The sequence below is a fragment of the Chelonia mydas genome, chromosome 3, assembly GCF_015237465.2.
Source record: "Chelonia mydas isolate rCheMyd1 chromosome 3, rCheMyd1.pri.v2, whole genome shotgun sequence".
NCBI classification, from domain to species: domain Eukaryota; kingdom Metazoa; phylum Chordata; order Testudines; family Cheloniidae; genus Chelonia; species Chelonia mydas.
This window is the reverse complement of record NC_057851.1, coordinates 185,050,238-185,069,394: the sequence shown is the minus strand read 5'-3', so window position 1 is coordinate 185,069,394 and position 19,157 is coordinate 185,050,238. Positions and strand designations below refer to the sequence as shown.

General features: G+C 42.5%; 1 protein-coding gene across 1 annotated transcript; it reads right to left on the bottom strand.

Annotated features, from left to right (window-relative positions):
• Positions 1-9,626: 9,626 nt before the first annotated feature.
• On the bottom strand, positions 9,627-18,906 carry PROKR1 (prokineticin receptor 1). The gene is made up of 3 exons (XM_007064137.3): positions 18,679-18,906; positions 16,266-16,938; positions 9,627-11,775 (listed from the first exon to the last, which is right to left on the bottom strand). Exons 2-3 carry the CDS (start codon positions 16,751-16,753, stop codon positions 11,079-11,081), a joined length of 1,185 nt encoding a protein of 394 aa, XP_007064199.2. The 5' UTR covers positions 16,754-16,938; positions 18,679-18,906; the 3' UTR covers positions 9,627-11,078.
• Positions 18,907-19,157: the final 251 nt, after the last annotated feature.

Here is a 19,157-nt window from a genome sequence, read left to right as displayed (position 1 = left end):
GACTTATTATAGGGTTTGGTGGCTGCTATGAACATTCATATAAATGCCTGGCCTCTTTTGTCCATAGCTGACTTCCTCACCCTAATAATGTCAGGGTGTCCTTATTCTATAGATTAATATATTATTAATCTAAATTTATCATATATGTAAACTTGTTGCCCAAGCAAGTTTGTGATTATGCATTTGTGGATGTTCTTATCCTAAAATATCCAAAGATGGCGTCAGTTTGATTTCCTGCGGTAACCTGGTATCATTTTATACAAGCTTTTAGCAAAAATCATTTAAGCAAAATATTCCCAGAAGCTCCGGGTTACTACTGAGTAACTCACTTATGCTAAGAACATAAGAACGGCCATACTGGGTCAGACCAATAGTCCATCCAGCCCAGTATCCTGTCTTCCAACAGTGGCCAATGCCAGGTGCTTTAGAGGGAATGAATAGAACAGGTAATCATCAAGTGATCCATCCCCTGTTGCCCATTCCCAGCAAACAGAGGCTGGCAACACTGTCCCTGCCCATCCTGGCAAATAGCCATTGATGGACCTATCCTCCTTATCTAGTTTTTTTTTAACCCAGTTAATGTCTTGGCCTTCATGACATCCTCTGGAAAGGAGTTCCACAGGTTGACTGTGAGTTGTGTGAAGAAATACTTCCTTTTGTTTGTTTTAAACCTGCTGCCTATTAATTTCATTTGGTGAGCCCTAGTTCTTGTGTTATGAGAAGGAGTAAATTACACTTCCTTATTTACTTTTTCCACACCAGTCATGATTTTATAGTCCTCTATCATATCCCCCCTTAGTCATCTCTTTTCCAAGCTGAAAAGTCCTAGTCTTATTAATCTCTACTCAGATGGAAGCTGTTCCATATCCCTAATCATTTTTGTTGCCCTTTTCTGTATCTTGTCCAATTCCAATATATCTTTCTTGAGATGGGGTAGCCAGATCTGCACACGGTATTCAAGATATGGGTATACCATAGATTTATATAGAACCAATATGATATTTTCTGTCTTATCTATACCTTTCCTAATGATTCCCGACATTCTGTTAGCCTTTTTGACTGCTGCTACACATTGAGTGGATGTTTTCAGAGAACTATCCACAATGACTCCAAGATCTTTCTTGAGTTGTGCCAGCTAATTTAAACCTTTGTAACACTTTGCAGTCTGCTTTGGACTTAACTATCTTGAGTAGTTTTGTGTCATCTGCAAATTTTGCCACCTCACTGTTTACCCCTTTTTCCAGATCATTTATGAGTATGTTGAACAGCACCGGTCCTAGTACAGACCCCTGGGGGACACTACTGTTTACCTCTCTCTTTTCTGAAAACTGACCATTTATTCCTACCCTTTGTTTCCTATCTTTTAACCAGTTACTGATCCAGGAGAGGCCCTTCCCTCTTATCCCATGACTGCTTACTTTGATTAAGAGCCTTTGGTGAGGGACCTTGTGAAAGGCTTTCTGAAAATCTAAATACACTTATCTACCGGATCCTCTTTGTCTACATGCTTGTTGACCCCCTCAGAGAATTCTAGTAGATTGGTGAGGCATGATTTCCCTTTACAAAAACCATGTTGACTCTTCCTCAACAAATCATGTTCATCTATGTGTCTGATAAATCTGTTCTTTACTAAGGCTCATAGGCCTTAAAGCCTTATGCTAACTACTTAAGCTAATGTCTTACAGCGTGTTGGCCTGTAGGTTTCTTGTGTTTCTGCTAAATTAAATACATTTAAACTAGCTTTATGAACTATAGCCTTGGGCTGCAGATTGAAAAAAGCTGAATGCTGATATTAGCCTCCTGAGAGCAGGAATCACAAGTATTAATGTGATCTGCCAGGATCTATATTATTTAAATGTACAACAGCATTCAAGGAGAGATCCAGGGGAAAGATTGATACGCTTGGGCTTCTGCCCTAATCCCTTCTCTTGTGCCCACTTCCACAGTAGGGGTAGTGAGTATAAAAATGACTCCTCTTCCTAAAGTAGTTGCTGCTGCTGCCCTCCAAAAATGGGAGCAAGAGCTTAGATCTGTAGGGCTCCCTTGAATGCTAATCTCTGATGTTGCTTCCTGCCATGATCTGCATCTCCTCACCAACTCATCCTTGAGTATCAGTTGGCAAGGGGAGTTCACAATACCAAGGCTCTGTACACCATTTCTATGTCATACATCTGCCTTCCTCAGCATGTCCTTTCTGCTTGGGAGCAAGAATGAGCTTCAGAAATTGGATTGATCTTATATTGTTGAAGTCAGTGGGAGTTTTACCATTGATTTCAATGGATGCAGAATCAGACGCTGGAAAGGGGCGGGGATCTGACATTAGTAAATACAGTGGATTTAATGAATGTTATTGTGGTGTATTGAAAACTTTGTTAAAATTGTGATCTATCATTTCAACATCTCAGGGGTTTTCCTTGTCCTGCTTGCAGGCCAGTGGGCTCTCTAGGGAAGCATGCAATCAGTCAATTCAGGGGACAGACAGCTTAGAGTAAGGTGCGGTGAATTGTGTCTCTGTTTTAGGGAGCAGCCTGCTTTCTCTCTCTGATTTCTGTGTTATTGGTCTAAATTCTATGAAATAAAACTTCCAGGAAGAATATTTATGTTTTTATCCAACTTCTCTCTGTTTATGCCATGACTATAACAGTTATGAATTTGGTTGTTTAAAAGTCGCCATGGTTTTGTGTTGTGGTTCTGGATTGTTGCTGGAGTCGGGTATAAACAAGGCTTGACTTTTCTTTTTCTATCAAAGCTCCTGTTCTATCAGCTTTTTCACTTTGAGTTATGATGTCTGGGATGGTCCTTAAGGCTTGATTAGTTTAATTACTGGGCATAAAGTTTCAGTTATATTGGAATATTTGTGGCAGTTATGATGGGGTGCTGAAGGGAGCCCAAATAAGACAGAAGTAGGAGCAGGGAACTGTGGCACAGTCATTCCTGCCTGGCAACCTGGCACAATGCTAAAAGGAGAGGCAATCACTAAGGAGATGCCTCACCTTCCCCACTGTAGGTCATTTTCAAAACCTGGGCTAGAAGAGGACTCTGTGTCTCTAGGTGTGACTGCAAGATGCAACTCTTGCAAGTTTCTCCTTGAAATGCTACTTCAGACTATTAAAGCACTTGAGAGTCTAAAAATAGCAACACTGGAATATAAACTAGGTGCTCTAGCCCCTCATCTGAGTGCAATAGATTTTTTTAAAAAGTGCTCAAACGGCAAATAGAAATACTCCTGATACTGTTAATATTCATCAGTGTGAGATTGCCAGAACCTCTCTGCTGCCTTGGTTAAGGATGGTGATTTGCTTTATAGGAAGGCTGAAGTCCTTGAAAACTCTATGAGAAAATACCTCCCTTAGGGCATAAGGCCTCCACAAAGAAGCTTTCCCATATGGAGTTCATGTATACCCTTATGGGAAAAAGTGTTACTTCTTTGAGAGTTAATACAGGTTTTAAAAATTATATTTCAACACAGAGTAAGAATCCTGTGTTTTTCTTTCAGGCGTATAATTGTTTAGGCCTGGGGTATCTCTGGGGATATTGGGGGCCCTATTGTGCAAGGCAATGGATACCACTGAGAGGTGCTGAGCAGTTTAAACTTCTGTTAACTTCAGTGGGAGTTGAGAGCCCTTCAGGAGGCTCTGAAAACCTTGCAGGATTGGGCTCTAATTGTGTCTTGTGTTTCTGCTTGAGACAGTGAATGTGACAAGGACTTGCTCCGGCTCCCATTGAAGTCAGTAGCGAAACTCCAATTAACTATCAATCCCTCAAAGGCAGAAGGATCAAGCCATAGATTTGGAGGATTGGGTCCATAAAAAGGAGTGTGGAGATTTTTATCAGTGCTTACATGGACAAGAGTCACACATCCGACAGTAAATTGTCCATTGGGCCTGCCAACCGAACCTGACAACTCAATGCAAAGGTGGACTCTTGCTGTTATCTAGCCACACCTAACAGAAAGGGTGCCTTACATGGCAACACCTTTTCAGTAATATCTTTGCCATTCAGGTACTCAAAGACTTCTCTGGTAGTTTAGGGCCATCCAGCACAAAAACAAATACTACCCTGGTTTATCCTTGAACCCAAACAATGAACCTTGGTGTACACGTAATCCAGTTCTAGATCTGAGCACTGCTTTGTCAGTCCTGCCCTACTGTAAAAATGATTGGAATATTTGTATTAATGTGTTTGAAAATTTTATTGTTTCTACCATTAGAGCAGAGTATTAATATTTGATTTAGGTCTAAATAGCGTGTAATTGGATGTAAAGCTTGGTGGCATTTGCGAAGATCCTTTTGCACTGAGATAGTTTAAGTTGAGGCAGCTGTAAAGAGGACAGATGCAAATGCTGCATGTACCAAGAACTAGACTATTCTGAATATAGTCAGACCTCATTAATGTGTCCTTGGTTTATCCAGATGTCTGGGTATCTGGTAGACATATAGTATGCATGAATTGTTGCCTGGTTGAAGGGACACTATGTCAAGGCTATTTTAGTCCCAGAGTTTAAACAATTTAACTTTTTTGTTCTTTCTTGTAAGGTTTAAGTTCCTTATTTTCTCTCTCTCATACACACACTTTTAACTAATCCTCCTAGTAGATCCAAAATTTTTGTTAACACCCATGAGTTGTGATAATAAAGGCAGTTGGTGATCGATGTTGCACAGCTGCATTAGTGGTGACACAAGATGGGTAGAAAGAGAATCTGTCTTGTATTGGAGATTGTGTGGTCTAATCAGAACAATGAAGGCCCAATGGTATGATAGTATATTCCAGGGCCCCAGGAAGGTAGTCAGCATGATGGTGAGGTTGAACTTAGTTTAAGGAAGTTCCCAACGGACCACTCAAAACTGGAAGGTCAGAAAATGGTGGCAAACTCCCTGTACGAGGATTACCTAATCAAAACATATTGCAGGTGATCACAGTTATAAACATTTCCTTCCCTTTCTAAAATCCGTCAGCTCATTATTATGCCAATCTATGATCTTACCAGACCCCATATCAGTTATTTTATCTCAAATCCATCCAGTTTATACCATTCTTACTGCCAGAAACTTTTGCTCATTTTATCAATAATTATATACAATAGGCTTTTGTTGCATTTCACCTACTTTGGACAACAGAATATAATAGGCCACTGCACAACAGAGAGAGCTGAGGGGAGTCGTGGGGGAAAAGTAGGTTTTTGAAGTGGGAAGGGGAAATGGGCTGGAATGATAGACTTAAGTGGAGGAGACTTAGGTGAGTAAATGTGTGAGCGGGGATGGATGTTGCGAGAGCGCTTTATGGATTTGTTGAATTAATACAGAATGTGCTGGTACACGGCACTCAATAGGTAGCCTTGTTCCAGGGTTTTATAGGACCAAACTTGTGCAATGGAAACAGTTTCCTCTGTGCAACTCTTTACATTTACTGTGGGAGGATGGTGAGAGTATGGAATGTGTGTGAGAAGGGTGTAGAGGAGAAGACAATATGAAGAGAACAGAACATTAGAACATGACTGGAAGAAGGAAAAAAAAGGGAGATTCAAAGGGATGAATACTTCTTCTCCCACTCACCATTTTCTGAAGTGTCCTAGTTCTTCATTGTGGTGGGAGAGGGAAGAGGTGGTACCCTCCCCGTGATACCTCATTGATTGCCCCCAACCGATGTCCCAATTTTATCATTTTAAAATTTGGCCAATCCCCAGGGGAAGAATGGGGCGGGGGGAAGAGAGGGACGGGGGAAGGTTCCTGTAGCCCCACTGCTTATTTTAGGACATCAGCTACCTCTGATTCAGTTGCTATGGAGGAAATATTTTTTCTTTCTAAGGGTCTCCACTGCAATCAGAGGTGTTACTGAAGCACCGGTAGACATACCTGAGCTACCTTTCATCTAGCCAGCTTGAATGACAATAAGCTGCAGCAGTTTGGGCTAGCCCCTTGAGGGTTCTAAGTGGGCTTGTGCAGCCCGTGCGGCCTCGGCTTCGTTGCTATTGTTATTTGATCTAGCTCGATCAAAGGTAACGCAGGTACGTCTACACGGGCTGCACTCTTCTGTGCCATCATCTTCCCTACAATTGCACCAATGGGAGAGAGAATCATTGGATATTACAGTCATCTTAAATTATTACTTTCAGCTCACCCATCAGCATGACGGATCGCAAAGTGTTATACTAGGCACTTTTTTGCAGCGGGTACGGTAACATAAAAATGTATTACAGGTATGGCAATGTAGATAAAAACAGTGACGTGAGATACTGGACAGCTGTACTTATTTGGCATGGATTGCTTTTTACTTCCACCAAATAGAGATCTCCTTAGTGCGTGTAGCATGAAGACACGAGATCCAGTATTACACTGTAGAAATTCACAGCCTGGCTTCTCATGGAAAAAGCAATCAGAACTCTCCTTTTAAAAATCGTCTGAGTAATTCAGTTCTATTCTGGCCTGTAGAGTGTTTTGTATACAAAGAAGTATTGCTAGAAAAAACACCAACAATTTGAGCAGAGAAAGATATGATTGTGCCAGATTCAGTTCACATTTACACCATTGTAAATCAAGAGTACGTCCGCTATAAGAAAGGGAGTCACTACAGATTTACACACAGTGTGAATTACAACCATATTACAACAGTGTTAGCTGTTTAAAGAGTTGAATGAAATAAAAGAGGCAGATGTTTTGCCAGCAGAACTTTCCAGATTTTGTGTGTCAGTGTAAATCAACATAACTTAAGTGTATGCAAAGTTTCCAGGCTGGATCTTCAAAGGGGCCTGTAGGAATAAGGCACCCAAATACCATTGACTTTCAAGAGGAGTTGAGTGCCTAATGCCTTTAAGTGTAGAAGGTTGGAATGTTGTTACTTTGGTAACACTGTTCAGTGCGTCTGTCCTTGGAGCTCCAGTGTCCAGTGCAGCCTGCTAATTCAGCTGATCTCGCTGTTAATCAAAGAAAGACCACAGGCACAGTTTGGTGACAAAGGCACTCAGCCAGGTTTATTGCCTTCAAGGCACAGTCTTAGCATCCTGGCTCGGTGGTTACAGGTACACTAAACATGTATGCCCAGTGGTAAGGAGTGACTCGTTACCCCAACATGTAAAGAAGCCCTAAGTAATGAAATCAGTATACATTTGTTGTCAAGATAACTTTTTGGATCCCACACTGGAACCATTATGGGTTAAGAACTTACTCTGTCCTACAGTAACTACTCCACAGTAAAGGTTGAAGCTTCTGATGTAACCCAGTTTTTCAACTCCATCTGCTCCAATTTATGTTAGGGATTGGATACAGAATTTGGGAGTTGGCTTTTGTGTCCTCCCCCAGCCCTAACTGATTGAACTGCATCACTTGAATAATACCTTCAAGAGCCAGGACCAGAGATTCTAAATTACCCCTCCTATGATGTCTCCTCTTACCAGGGTAAGTATGGACACAGCTTGGATTTTCTGGAATGTTTCCAGTGCAAATATCCCAGAAAAGTGTCATTAGCAGTCTTGGTAGAAGGTCCCTGGAGCCCACTCGAAGGGGATGCACTCCTGCCAGAATTCACTGACGTTGTTGGGCCTAGTGTTCAGGTGCAGGGTGGTGTTGGTGGCCTGTGATATACAGGAGGTCAGACTAGATCAGTGATACTCAGACTGAGGCTTGTGAGCTTCAAACGGCTCTTTGATGTGTTTCCTGTGGCTCTTTGCAGCACGTGCCATTAAAACATGGTATGATTTTAATTATTAACCAATCAGGATAATAATTATACTTGATCGGTCATTTTGCTCTGAGAATATTATATATATAACATTCTAAATACTGCCCTTGTCATACTGTTTAAATATGAATATATAGTACTATAGTGAATGAAACAATGAATTCACTCTACTGTGGCTCTTTTGGGTAATGTTGATCGCTAATTTGGTTCCTGAACCCATTGAGGTCTGAGTATCACTGGACTAGATGGTTGGGTGGTTCCTTCTGGCCTTATAGTCGGATTCTATAAACATAATATGGTAGCCCTCAGGTTTTTAGTTAGTAAGTAAACAATCCCCAACCTTTCAGATTTCTATGCAGGTCTGTGAAATAAATGGATTTAATACATTTCTAAGCCATAAACTGTACTCTAAAAAGTGTGTTTAATAAGTTTTCATACTAAAAGCGTGTGAACATGGCTGTAAGGCCCTCTATAGTACTCGGGCTTTAATACGTGCAGATAATTATAGGAGAATTTGAATACCTTGGGTATTTTTTGCCTTCCTCTGCAGCATGGCATGTGTCACTTCTCGGGATTATATGGGTGTCTCATTTTATCACTTCCTTGCCATTGCAGGGGCCTCAAGGATCTTGGCCCCTCCTATTCTCTCTGTGGCACACAATAGTTTAGTCTCCTGTAGGCTGTAATACTTTGGTCTAATTTTGGTTGTTGGGTTTAGTATGTTGGTGCTAGGGGGCTTTGGTGGCCTGTGATACAGGAAGTCAGATTAGATGGCCTTAAACCCTTCTGGTCTTAAACTCTCTATTCTATATTACTTCTATTAGACATACTTGTTCACATCTGCAATGGCATGGCACCCACCTCTTGCAAGTGTCCACTTCTGGTCAGGTGTGTCTCCACTCCTCTGTTTATGGTGACCCCTTCTGGCAGTTTCTCTGGTAGTTTCCACTGACTCAGCCCTCCGGCTGAGTGACTTACAGTCTGTATGGAACACAATTCAAACAGACCCCTTCTGGGATATTAGTCCAACAAGCCTTTAAGTGCTCCTGGCCCTGGTAGGAGGCCATGTCCCCAGGGCTTCCTCCAGGAGACTTTTTGCTCACTCTGGTCTGTTCTGGCCCCCCATCTCTCCAGCTGGTCCTCTTAAAGTTCAGATCCCTTTCTGGGGATTTATCATTCTCTAACTGGGGGGAGACCCAGGTCCACCCATTACTCTGGGTCCCAGCCCAGGGACCCTAAGAATAGCTGCCACACACCTTCAGATCCCTCTAACTCAGTGGTTCTCAACACACGGTCTGCAGGCCACTTGTGGCCCAATCACAGATGTGGTCCATGTGATATCCTCAGGGCAATACAGGTAGTATATATATTCTGGGCCACATATGTAGCCCACAATGGTAAATAAGTTGAGAACCACGGCTCTAACTAAACTGCTTTCAGTTCCTTGGGCCACTACCCCATGGCCCCTGCCTTCATCAGTTCATCAGCCCTATCTCAGGACTCTTCTATGTTCATGCCTAGCAGCCAGCCAGATCTTTCTTGCTCCCCCAGACCCTCCCAGCACTGAGCTGTCTGTGGTGCTGCAGTTCTCTTTGGCCAGCATAGAGCACCATCTGCAATCCACTGACTCTGGTCTGCACTGCAGCTCCTTTTATACTATTCTGCAACCCTCTGATTGGCTAGCTCCTTGAAGCCTTCCCCAGATTGACTGAATGCTTCCTGTGCAGTCTATCTAGGCAGCTTGGAGAACTTAGCTCAACTGCTCCTTTCCTGAGATGGTTGTGGCAGGACCCTGAGACCTCCAGCAGTGGCCTCTGGGTCTGCTCCACCCCATCCCAGCACCACTGATCCTTGCTACCAAAATGGGATTATTGACATTTTAGTCCATTCTCTGATGTAAAAAAATTTGAGTATGAAAAGCAATTTTCTTAAAAATAATCTTGAATGCTGCTCGGATTCCTTCATTTATTGTTTTATTAAGTAACAGACATTTCTGTTCACTTCAAATTCACAAATAGACGAATTATTTACAAAAGCAGTTTACTTCAAAGGGCGGCAGTATCAATCACACAAAAATGACAAGCGTTCTGCAGCTTAGTAGAAAAGCCTTGATTTCAATACATGAAAATTCATGAAGTGTAATGACTGGAGCTTAAATGAATGTACTTCACTGACATTATCTGTATAATCACAGTTACTAATTAAAAGATACACCGATCCTTGTGCTGTACAAAAACTGAATGATAAAGATGGAATTAAAGAAGATCACACAGAATTCATCTGGACATGTTGCATGGTGCATGATTTTGCTACATTTACACAGATAACAAGTGACAGTCAAACAGCAAATCAGTGACGGGTTCATAGAGGGACAGATTCTATCTCCCTTACTCACAGTGGGTGAAATTCACCCTTTTGCAGAGGGCCAGCACAAGCCCTATACACTATAATGTCCCACTCAAACCCTATTTTAAGGGCATACATGGAATTGAAGGGATGGCTAGGCAATGTGCACAAGGGTGAATTTTAACCACTAAATAGCTCCTTACTCAGAAAGTAGTCCTATTGAAATGAATGGGCCTGCTCTTGGAGTATGATGGTCATAACATCGATGAGGGTGACAGAATCTGGCCCTAAGCAGGTGAGGAAAAACTCCTCCATGCCAGTGGGAAAATGGAGCCATTCCATTTTCAGGTATACAAGAGCAAAGTAACATTCTGCATAAATGTACAAAGAGGGAGGAGATCAAAGTGTTCTATACAGGATGCCACAGTAAAGGACTCAGGCTCTTTGCTAGAGCAGGAAATGGTAGAAAACGGGCCTGGTGGCAGGAGGCTATGCTGTGGATCAGGAGGCTGTGTGGGGTTGAAATGACAGCGGGTTGCTAGGTGCTTGGGTACTTGAAGGAGCCTGGACATTTTGAGAGGATAAGGAGTACCATAAAGCAGTAAAGGCTTGCTTCCCACCTTAGCGAGGTGGAGAGGATATGTGTGGGGAAGGATGAGTGCCTTAAAGGCAAAGGTTAAGGGCTGGAAGAGGTCAAAGGTCACATCCAGAGTTAAGGGGAAATGGAGGGAATTTTCAGCATCATTGCTAGGAGAGACAGGGGAATTTCAGACCCAGACAATACAACCTTGTTCTTATATAGCACTTGCCATTCCTAAATCGCAAAGGGATTTACAAAAGAGAAGTGTCACTGTTCCAGTTTTACAGATGGGGAAACTGAGGCAAAGAGTGTTGGGACAGAAGGTCACTGGCATAGTCAGGAATAGAGCCATGGTCTACTGACTCATAGTCCAGTGTTCTCTCCATTAGTAGATAGCATCACAGAAAAAGAGAATTTTCTGAGGCAACCCCTCTCCCCCCACGGAATATATATGTCATGACAATAGAACCACAAGAAATTACTTTAATTTTATGCAGTCTACCTCTTCTGTGACAGGCATTGCACTAGTTTTAATGTCTAAATCTACACTCGATTTGCTGCTGTTGTATGTAGATCTCCACCTAAGCAACATGATCTTCTTCAAATACTTCATGGTGTTATTCTTTACAGTTACAAAGCACATAGTGTTGATCATGCTGTTGCTCATGGCAATGCACTCAACTATGTAAAAGGCTGTAAGGTAATGCTTCTCTTTCACAAAGACTGTGGGGAAAAAGTCACGGACGATTGTGAATCCATAGAATGGGGCCCAGCAGAGGACATAGGCTGTTAGGATACACATAAGTACCATGACTGTTTTTCTTCTGCACCGGAGCCTCTTTCTGATCTGTTCTGTCTGGAACCCTGGGACAGTTTTAAACCAAAGCTCTCTGGAAATCTTGGCATAACACAGGGTCATTGTGATTACGGGTCCAACAAATTCAATGCCAAAGATGAAGAGGAAGTAGGATTTATAATACATTTGCTGGTCAACTGGCCAAATCTGGCCACAAAATATTTTCTCCTGATTTTTTACTATGAATATTACAGTTTCAGTCGCAAAATATGCAGATGGTATCGCAATGAGTATGGAGACTATCCAGACCAAAGCAATTAGGAAAGTAGCTGTTTGATAATTCATTCGTGGTTTGAGTGGGTGGACAATGGCCAGATACCTACAAAAGATAAATAACATACTCAGAACAAAGTCAGGAAAGCTTATTATCTAAAGTACATTTCTGAATCCAAGCAGGATAATTTACTGGGGAGGGGACAGAAATTTTCATTGTTTTAAAAATGGAGAACTTGATAGATATTTGCTTTCTTGAGGGAAAAAGAGACAAAAATAAGTAAAAAATGAAGCAGCCTAAACTTATGCTCCTAAATCCATAAATAAGCATCTGACTGAGTGGCTGAACTTCCAGAAGTACTGGCCATCTTGTTATTGCTCAGCACTTTGAAAATCTGGCTGTCTATTTAGGTGCCTAAGTATGGATTTAGGAGCCTACATTTTAGGTTCCTGTTTTTGAAAAATCATGGCTTAACTTCCTATCAATATGGAAACATTCTTTCTTTAACCCTGATCCTGAGTTATGAGAGACAGGATGAAAAGAAGCTGTAAATATATTTTAAGGGTTAGTCGGTGACACAGATACAATACACAGTGATTTATTTGTGTTGTTCTTAGATGGACTAGATGCACATATATCTGTGTGAGACTTGAAAGCACACAGTAATACATCCTTAGAGGACAAAGGAGGAAAATACATTCCTTGGCTGAGAAGTACTTGAATGTGTAGGATTAGGGAAGGTACAGTTACTACCATTCAATCTCTGTGTAAAGATATTTAAAATAATGGAAACACAACTATTTTATAGGGTAATAAAGGTTTGAATTGAAATCAGACCTACCAATGCTTTTAAATATTTACATCTCAGGATGTTTTCATATAATTGATAAAGGGTTTTATATATAAATCCTGGCAGTTTACGCTAATGTGGATTTTTGTTTTGTGTGTAGCAAGAGACTATTGGTAATAGGAGCGTAAATTTTCTATGACCATTTCGCTTTCATATTACTTACCATGATGACAGCTGCTTGCACTCATTAATTATTACAAGACTGCAATCAATTTGCTGCTGCCATTCACCACGCAGCAGTTAACAAAAGCTAAGGAGAAAGCTTAGTATTTTATATGCAAGATGAATCAATTGCTATTGACTCAATTAAGTTAAAAAGGCACAAGGGGCCATATTATAGCACCTGTTTTCACTCTGATCTTGATGGGGAGTTCTGCTTAATTGAGGACACAATTTGGCACAAGAAGATTTGAACCATCTTTTCCACATAAAGAACATTTTGATCAAATGTACTCACAAAATGTGTTTACCCTCCCAAGCTATCTGTAGTTTTGTATTCCACATCAAGGTGTAACAACTGTTTAAAATAGTGCAATTTATCATTCATTAGAAGGATTTTATGCCTGTATATTATATATTATTGGATCACTCATTCATAAATAAATGAAATGTCAGTCAAGCTACTTGGGTGCCCCATCTGGGGTCAAATGCACACCTCAAAGATCTTCTTGGTACAGACAAGATCCCGTGGAATGGCAAAAGAGGTCACCCCCATAGCAATGCAATGGAACGGACAACTGTATATATTTTTATTATTAACTGAGTGCTGCTTCTCTTTTCACCAAGTGAAAAGTTCCCCATTTTAAATAAATGACAGTAAAACAGAAGAATACACCAGCCCAGCTTCTTAGTGCTGGCTGAGAAGTGCTTGGCAGAACTAAGGAGGCATAGGTACAAAGGTGACTTAAGCCACCTTCCTGTCCCCCTGATCCTGGGGCTTCTCCGCCCTAATACCATCTTCTTGCACATGGTAGAGCACTCTTCAGGCTGCTCTAAATTGCACTAAGTGATTATGGCTGCCATTATGGAAGCTGGAGATCGTGCAGTTGCAAGAATGCTCTAGCCATTCCCCAGCCATATCCCCTGCACTGGCTGTGGCTGGGGAGCTAGTGGAACATAGGCGCAGCTGTGGCAGCTCTACGTTACCTGAGGATCCTTCTGTGTTAGGGGGAATCTGCCAGTGGCCAGCTAAGTTGCCTTTAGGGCAGCATTGCACCAGTTGAGTTGCACGAAACTGCCCTGACATGTCTCAGCTCATCATAATATATACAAATTATTCTCATCTAGGGTGTCCCTCGGATGCAGGATGGGCTCAAAATGTTGGCCAGAAAAAATGGAGAGGTCAACATACTGTATTGCCATATCTCCAGAACTTTGTTCCAAAAATAGAGAATACTACGAATATGAATGTTTCTACTTTAGAGTATCTTACTGCAAAAATGTTTTCCTGAAATATCTTTTAAAATAGTGCATCTTAAGCTTGCTTATCACATGATTATCCAAGCTCTCAGATAAACAGAATGTTAGCAATTTCTTCTTCTTCAGTTAACCATTTTGAGCAAAAGAGATGTGAATGAATTATAGATCGACATTTGCCCGATCAAAGAAATAACCACAGGGGTTTTAATTGATTGCTATTGGGCAAAAGGAGCTTTTAGCAATTTTTTTAAAAAAAGTCACCCTCTTACAAAAAGAGAGAACACTTAGGCTTTAAAATTGAATATGGATTTATATAAACTTTGTGGCTTGGTTTTGCAATAACTTTTTAAAAATGCTTTTCCAGGATCATTTTAGTAGATGGACTGGGAGAGATGCTGGAAAACTTTCTCTATGCTTTTGGCAGGCAGAAGGACTTGATGACAAGTACCTCCTACTGTCTGTTTGGGAACAACTTTGTGTGAGGTGGTGGGACAGAGGAGGTGACTGAACAGGTCTGTCCAAACCATTCGTTACGATCTAAGAACAATTAAATCAAATAGAAAACAGTAATAAGCTCAAAACAAAGACATAAAGCCAACTCCTGAACTGGTTCACACAGACTACACTGGAGCTATGTCAGTTTACACCAGCTGAAGAGCTGGCTCATAGGGGCTGGTTCTTCTCCTACTTAAGCCAGCGAAAAGGCTTGACCCAATTCCCCCTGGAGCTAGTGGAAAGACGCTCATTGATTTCAGTGGAGGCTGGATCAATAGTATCTACACAACAGTCAGTGGAGTTAACTCAGTGTTAAATTGGTATGAGAGGAGAATCAGGCCCCCAAACTGAGTAACTGAGATTATAACTTAAAATGGCATAGAAAGGAAACAGGATAAATTGCAAATATTAAGGGGAAAGAACAATAATACTAAAACCCTGAGCTGTTGTAAGTCTTCAAAGCTAGTCATGTGGCACTGTGGTGTAGGGAATGACTTGTGTTGTGTGATCTTTCTCTTTGGAAACAATCTTTTCTGACTTGCCTTCCACAGGTCAATTGTGACAGACTTAACTTTGGTGTCAAGCTGGGTCCAGGTATCTGAGTCAGTGGTGCACAGGACCAATAAAACAAAAAGTGGTAGGCAAGAGCAGTAGCCATCCAATGTGAAGTCAGTGGTTATACTTTAAAAATTCTTACAGGGAGAGAAACTCCATACAAAGGTCTCAGGGATGCAAAGTGAAGCAAATTGTGTGGCATCTGGGCATTGTGAGGCACCCATGGTCTCAGAATCCAATTTGAAGAGGCTCCTTTAATGGAACTAGGGCTTAAACTAGGTGTCATTTTCATAATGGCTTGAAAAATGCAAGAGTCTCAGGTTTGATGCCCACATGGGTTCCTGTAGGACCTTGATATAGTCCTTTGCCTGGGAAAATATTTGGTGCCAACCATGGAAATAAATAAATAGGAGAGGCTAGTGAGTTATTGATGATTTAGACCCAGAGAGAAGATTTTTGGATGCCTAAAGCTTAGCACCTAATTCTATATTTAAATGTCCAGATTAGTGCTGCCAAGTGCTTGATTGAATGGCAGGGAAGAGTTCTCAATAGGGCTGGCTGGAAAACAAGAATTCTGGTTCATAACATTTTTTGAAGTGCTGCCATTCATTTTATTTCCACATCAGAATGAAAACTAGATGTTTCAAAATACTTTATAGGAGAGACCAAGACCCCAAATAGCCAATAGCCCAGTGATCACCAGGTGAGTACCCTAACCAGTGGACTACAGAGTAAGTCTCTCTCTGGCCCAATAAAAATATAATTATGTATGAAAAGTGGAACAGCTTCAACAGAGGAGACTGAGAGAAAGTGACTGTATAGTCCAGTGGCTTGGGCTCTCACCTTGGATATGGAAGATCCAGGTTTAAGTCCCTGCTTTAAATCAGGTAGAGCAGGGACTTGAACTTGGGTCTCTCACATAAGTGTCCTAAGGAGTAGGCTTTTGGCTATTCTGGGATGGTTCTCTTCTCCAAAATTCCATCCTGGGCCTGAGGAAGTTTTCCTCAAAACTGACAAAAAAACCCCAAAACAACCCCAACATTTCATCAAAGAATTCCTGACCTCTGCTTAGCACCTATCAGGATCAAGCTTTTAAGTGGCCTGATTTCTACAAATCTGCTGGACATCAATAGGGCCCATAGGTGCTCAGCACCTCTAAACATTAAGCCACTTATTTAGGTGGCACCAACACTTGAAAATCTTGGCTGTTGAGAGGGACAGGGATCCCTGGTTTCCTCTCCCTGTATAAATCCAACCATCTATTTCCCCTGCTTACCTGTCTACGGCTATAGCCAGGAGAGCATTGGTAGAGACATACAGGGAGACGGTGCGTAGGTAATTGACAGAGGCACAGAGCACATGGCCGTGCTCCCAGGACAGCTGCCGCACAACGTAGTAGTCCATCTCAAAGGGACAGCAGACAATGGCCACGATGAAGTCGGAGATGGCTAGGTTGGCAATCAGCAGGTTGGTGAGGTTGCGCAGCTTCTTGTAGCGGGCCAGGGCAGCAATGAAGATAAAGTTGCCAATGCCACAGACCAGCATGATGCCGATGAGCGCCACCCCAATCACAATCTTGGCCGCGAAGAAGGTGCGGGTCTTGGTCACATCATCCTCACTGTCCAGGGGCAAGTCATAATCGCTGTAACTAAAATTGAATGGGAAGGAGAAATTTCGGAAGGAGGGGAAGTCCCCACTGTGGAGGTTGTAGATGGCAGCTAAATTGATGGCGGTAGTGGAGGTGTTGTGCTCTTCCTGCCCCATGGTGGTGTCTCCGCTCTTTCCACACAGTCAACTGTGCTGGGCCCTGGGATCTTGTTAATATCACCCAAAGAGTGGGAGAGGACGTGACAGGACAGCTTGCCTGATGCTTTCCCCAAGGAGCAAGTCACCTTCTCCTCCTCCTCCTCATCGCTGTGAGGCTGAAGAGCAACAGCAACATTTGCCACCTTTTTATGGAGACAAAAAAGAAGGAAACGTATGTAGAGAACAAAAGGTGAAAAAATTGCTGAGCTGTAGGGAGAGCGTCTTCTCTTCATTAGCAATGCTCCCCTTTCCTCTGGTGATCTGCAGCTGCATGGACAGATCTGCATGGGGAGACAGTGCCCTGGTATGGAAAGATTTCTTTGTGATTATTGTGAAATCCTGTGAACTCTGACCACACGTTGGATTTTGATCCTAATTCAGCAGCAGCATTTCATTTACTAGGCAGTTGCATTTGCACAGACTGAAGTGACATGTGGCAGGACTGTGAAATTCATGTCCAACCTCCGCTAGCCTCTCTGCCCACAGGCTGTCATGTAGCTGAGTGAGTATGAGAAGTTAGGACATGGCACCTTAGTTTGCTGCGAAACACCTGATGTACCTTTGGATACAGAGGCTTTGTAGTCTGCCTAGGGGTCTCTGAAGGGCAGCATTACAGGGCAGAAAAGAGGGAGAACTGCTTCATAGCATCTAAATACATTAGCTAATTAAATAAGAGCCTCCAGGGATGCATGAGGGGGTGGAGTAGCCAGGAAATTTCTTTTGGGCAACATTTAATTGAGTACATTGTGCCAAATCCTCAGCTAGTATAAATTGGTGCAGCTCTGCTGAAGTCATGAGCACCTCACCAATTTACACCAGCTGATGATATTGCTCGGTGGAGCTGATCAGAAAGGTCTAATACAGGGGTCCCCAATGCGGTGCTCGCAGGCGCAGTTCTGTGCGCCTGCAGGACACTGCGCCACAGAAATGCCTCCGGTGAGCGCAACCACCTGAGAACCACCCGCTCGCCAGAGTCTCTTGGGAATAGGAATGTGCTATCAGAAAGGTTGGGGACCACTGGTCTAATACATGGACAAATGTATCTCTAAGAGTGAGGACCCTCTTCAACAAAGAGGGACTTTATTTATATGAAAAGGAACATCTTTCTGACTTGGAGAACAAATGTTCAGAATTGTTGAAAGGGAGGGAAACCCCCTCCATCTCTTTTCTTGTCATTTCTACAAAAGATACTGAAGGAACTTCCAATAATTCTGTACGTTTTGAAATGCGTCACATACAAACAACCCCCTCAGCTCCCATGCCCATGTGTGCTTTATGCACCGGAATGCTAACAGAGATGTCTCCTAGCATCCTCTTAACTGCCCGCTGGAAGTGATCCAGCCTTCCAGTTACTTATAGTTAGAGGCTCAAAGCGGCATATACTACTGGGATGAAACTGGCGGGAGCTGCTGCTTCATTGCATTAAAGCACCAAGTCCCCACAATGTCAAATGTCATCAAGCGGGCCCTACTTTGACTGCAGAGGACAATCTGCAGAGCGGAGCTGTCCTCCTGAGCTGCATTTTCCACAACACTGGCCACAGGCTGCAGGGCACTGATGCTGATGAGTTTGTGAGAGAAACTCTCATGCAAAACTTTCATTTCCAATTGCACTTAGGCTAAAAGAGTTGCAAAATGACACGCGCTGTCTAGAACAGCGAAGAAACTAGATTATAATTTCAAACAGCCAACGACATCATACAATGCTGCACCCAGCCACTTGGCAGCTGTGCAAATCAACCCCCCGACCCCCATACAAGAGACAATCCAGGTGCACCGGAACAACATGCTTTACAGAGAAAGTGATGATACATATTTCAAACAGTTTTCCTGCAAATAGCAGAGGAACTCCTAAAACAAGACAACACAGCAACAACTGACTACCTGTGATAGGGTTCATCTTCATCATATTCTCTGATGCTCTGGGGGTCACCTCCAAGGTCACTCCCTGTTGCAGTCACTGGAACTCAGGCAGGATCAGGAGGAACGCAGCTGAGAGAGTTAAATAAATGACACTTTATTGCCAGAGCTGGAATAGCATGTCAGCCCCGGAGCTCAACAAGGAGCAGAACTCCTTTGTCTGTGTGTCTGCATCTAAAGCCTTTTCTCAGTGGGAGGCACCTTGATGCTGGCCGTGCATATGTAATTTTAAAGATGCAGTACACAATACCAAATGATAGCCCCTATTTTACTTTAAGGCTTCCCTACTGAACTGAACACACTCAGTGTCCTTGTCACCAAGCTTGTAATAGGAATGTCCGCTGCCGTCCTGGTCACTGCATGCTGTTTGATCTTTGTTTGTATTGGTCAGTGGTTACTTACCCAAGAGTGAATGAAGGACTGGATTCAAGCCCTACGTTGGG

What these genes read in the sequence shown, in the direction of transcription:
- PROKR1 (XM_007064137.3), bottom strand. Translation starts at nt 16,753, where the DNA reads ATGGGGCAGGAAGAGCACAACACCTCCACTACCGCCATCAATTTAGCT. An exon ending in CTGGCTATAGCCGTAGACAG is followed by an intron (nt 11,776 to 16,265) that starts GTAAGCAGGGGA and finishes TATCTTTTGTAG; the next exon opens with GTATCTGGCCATTGTCCACC.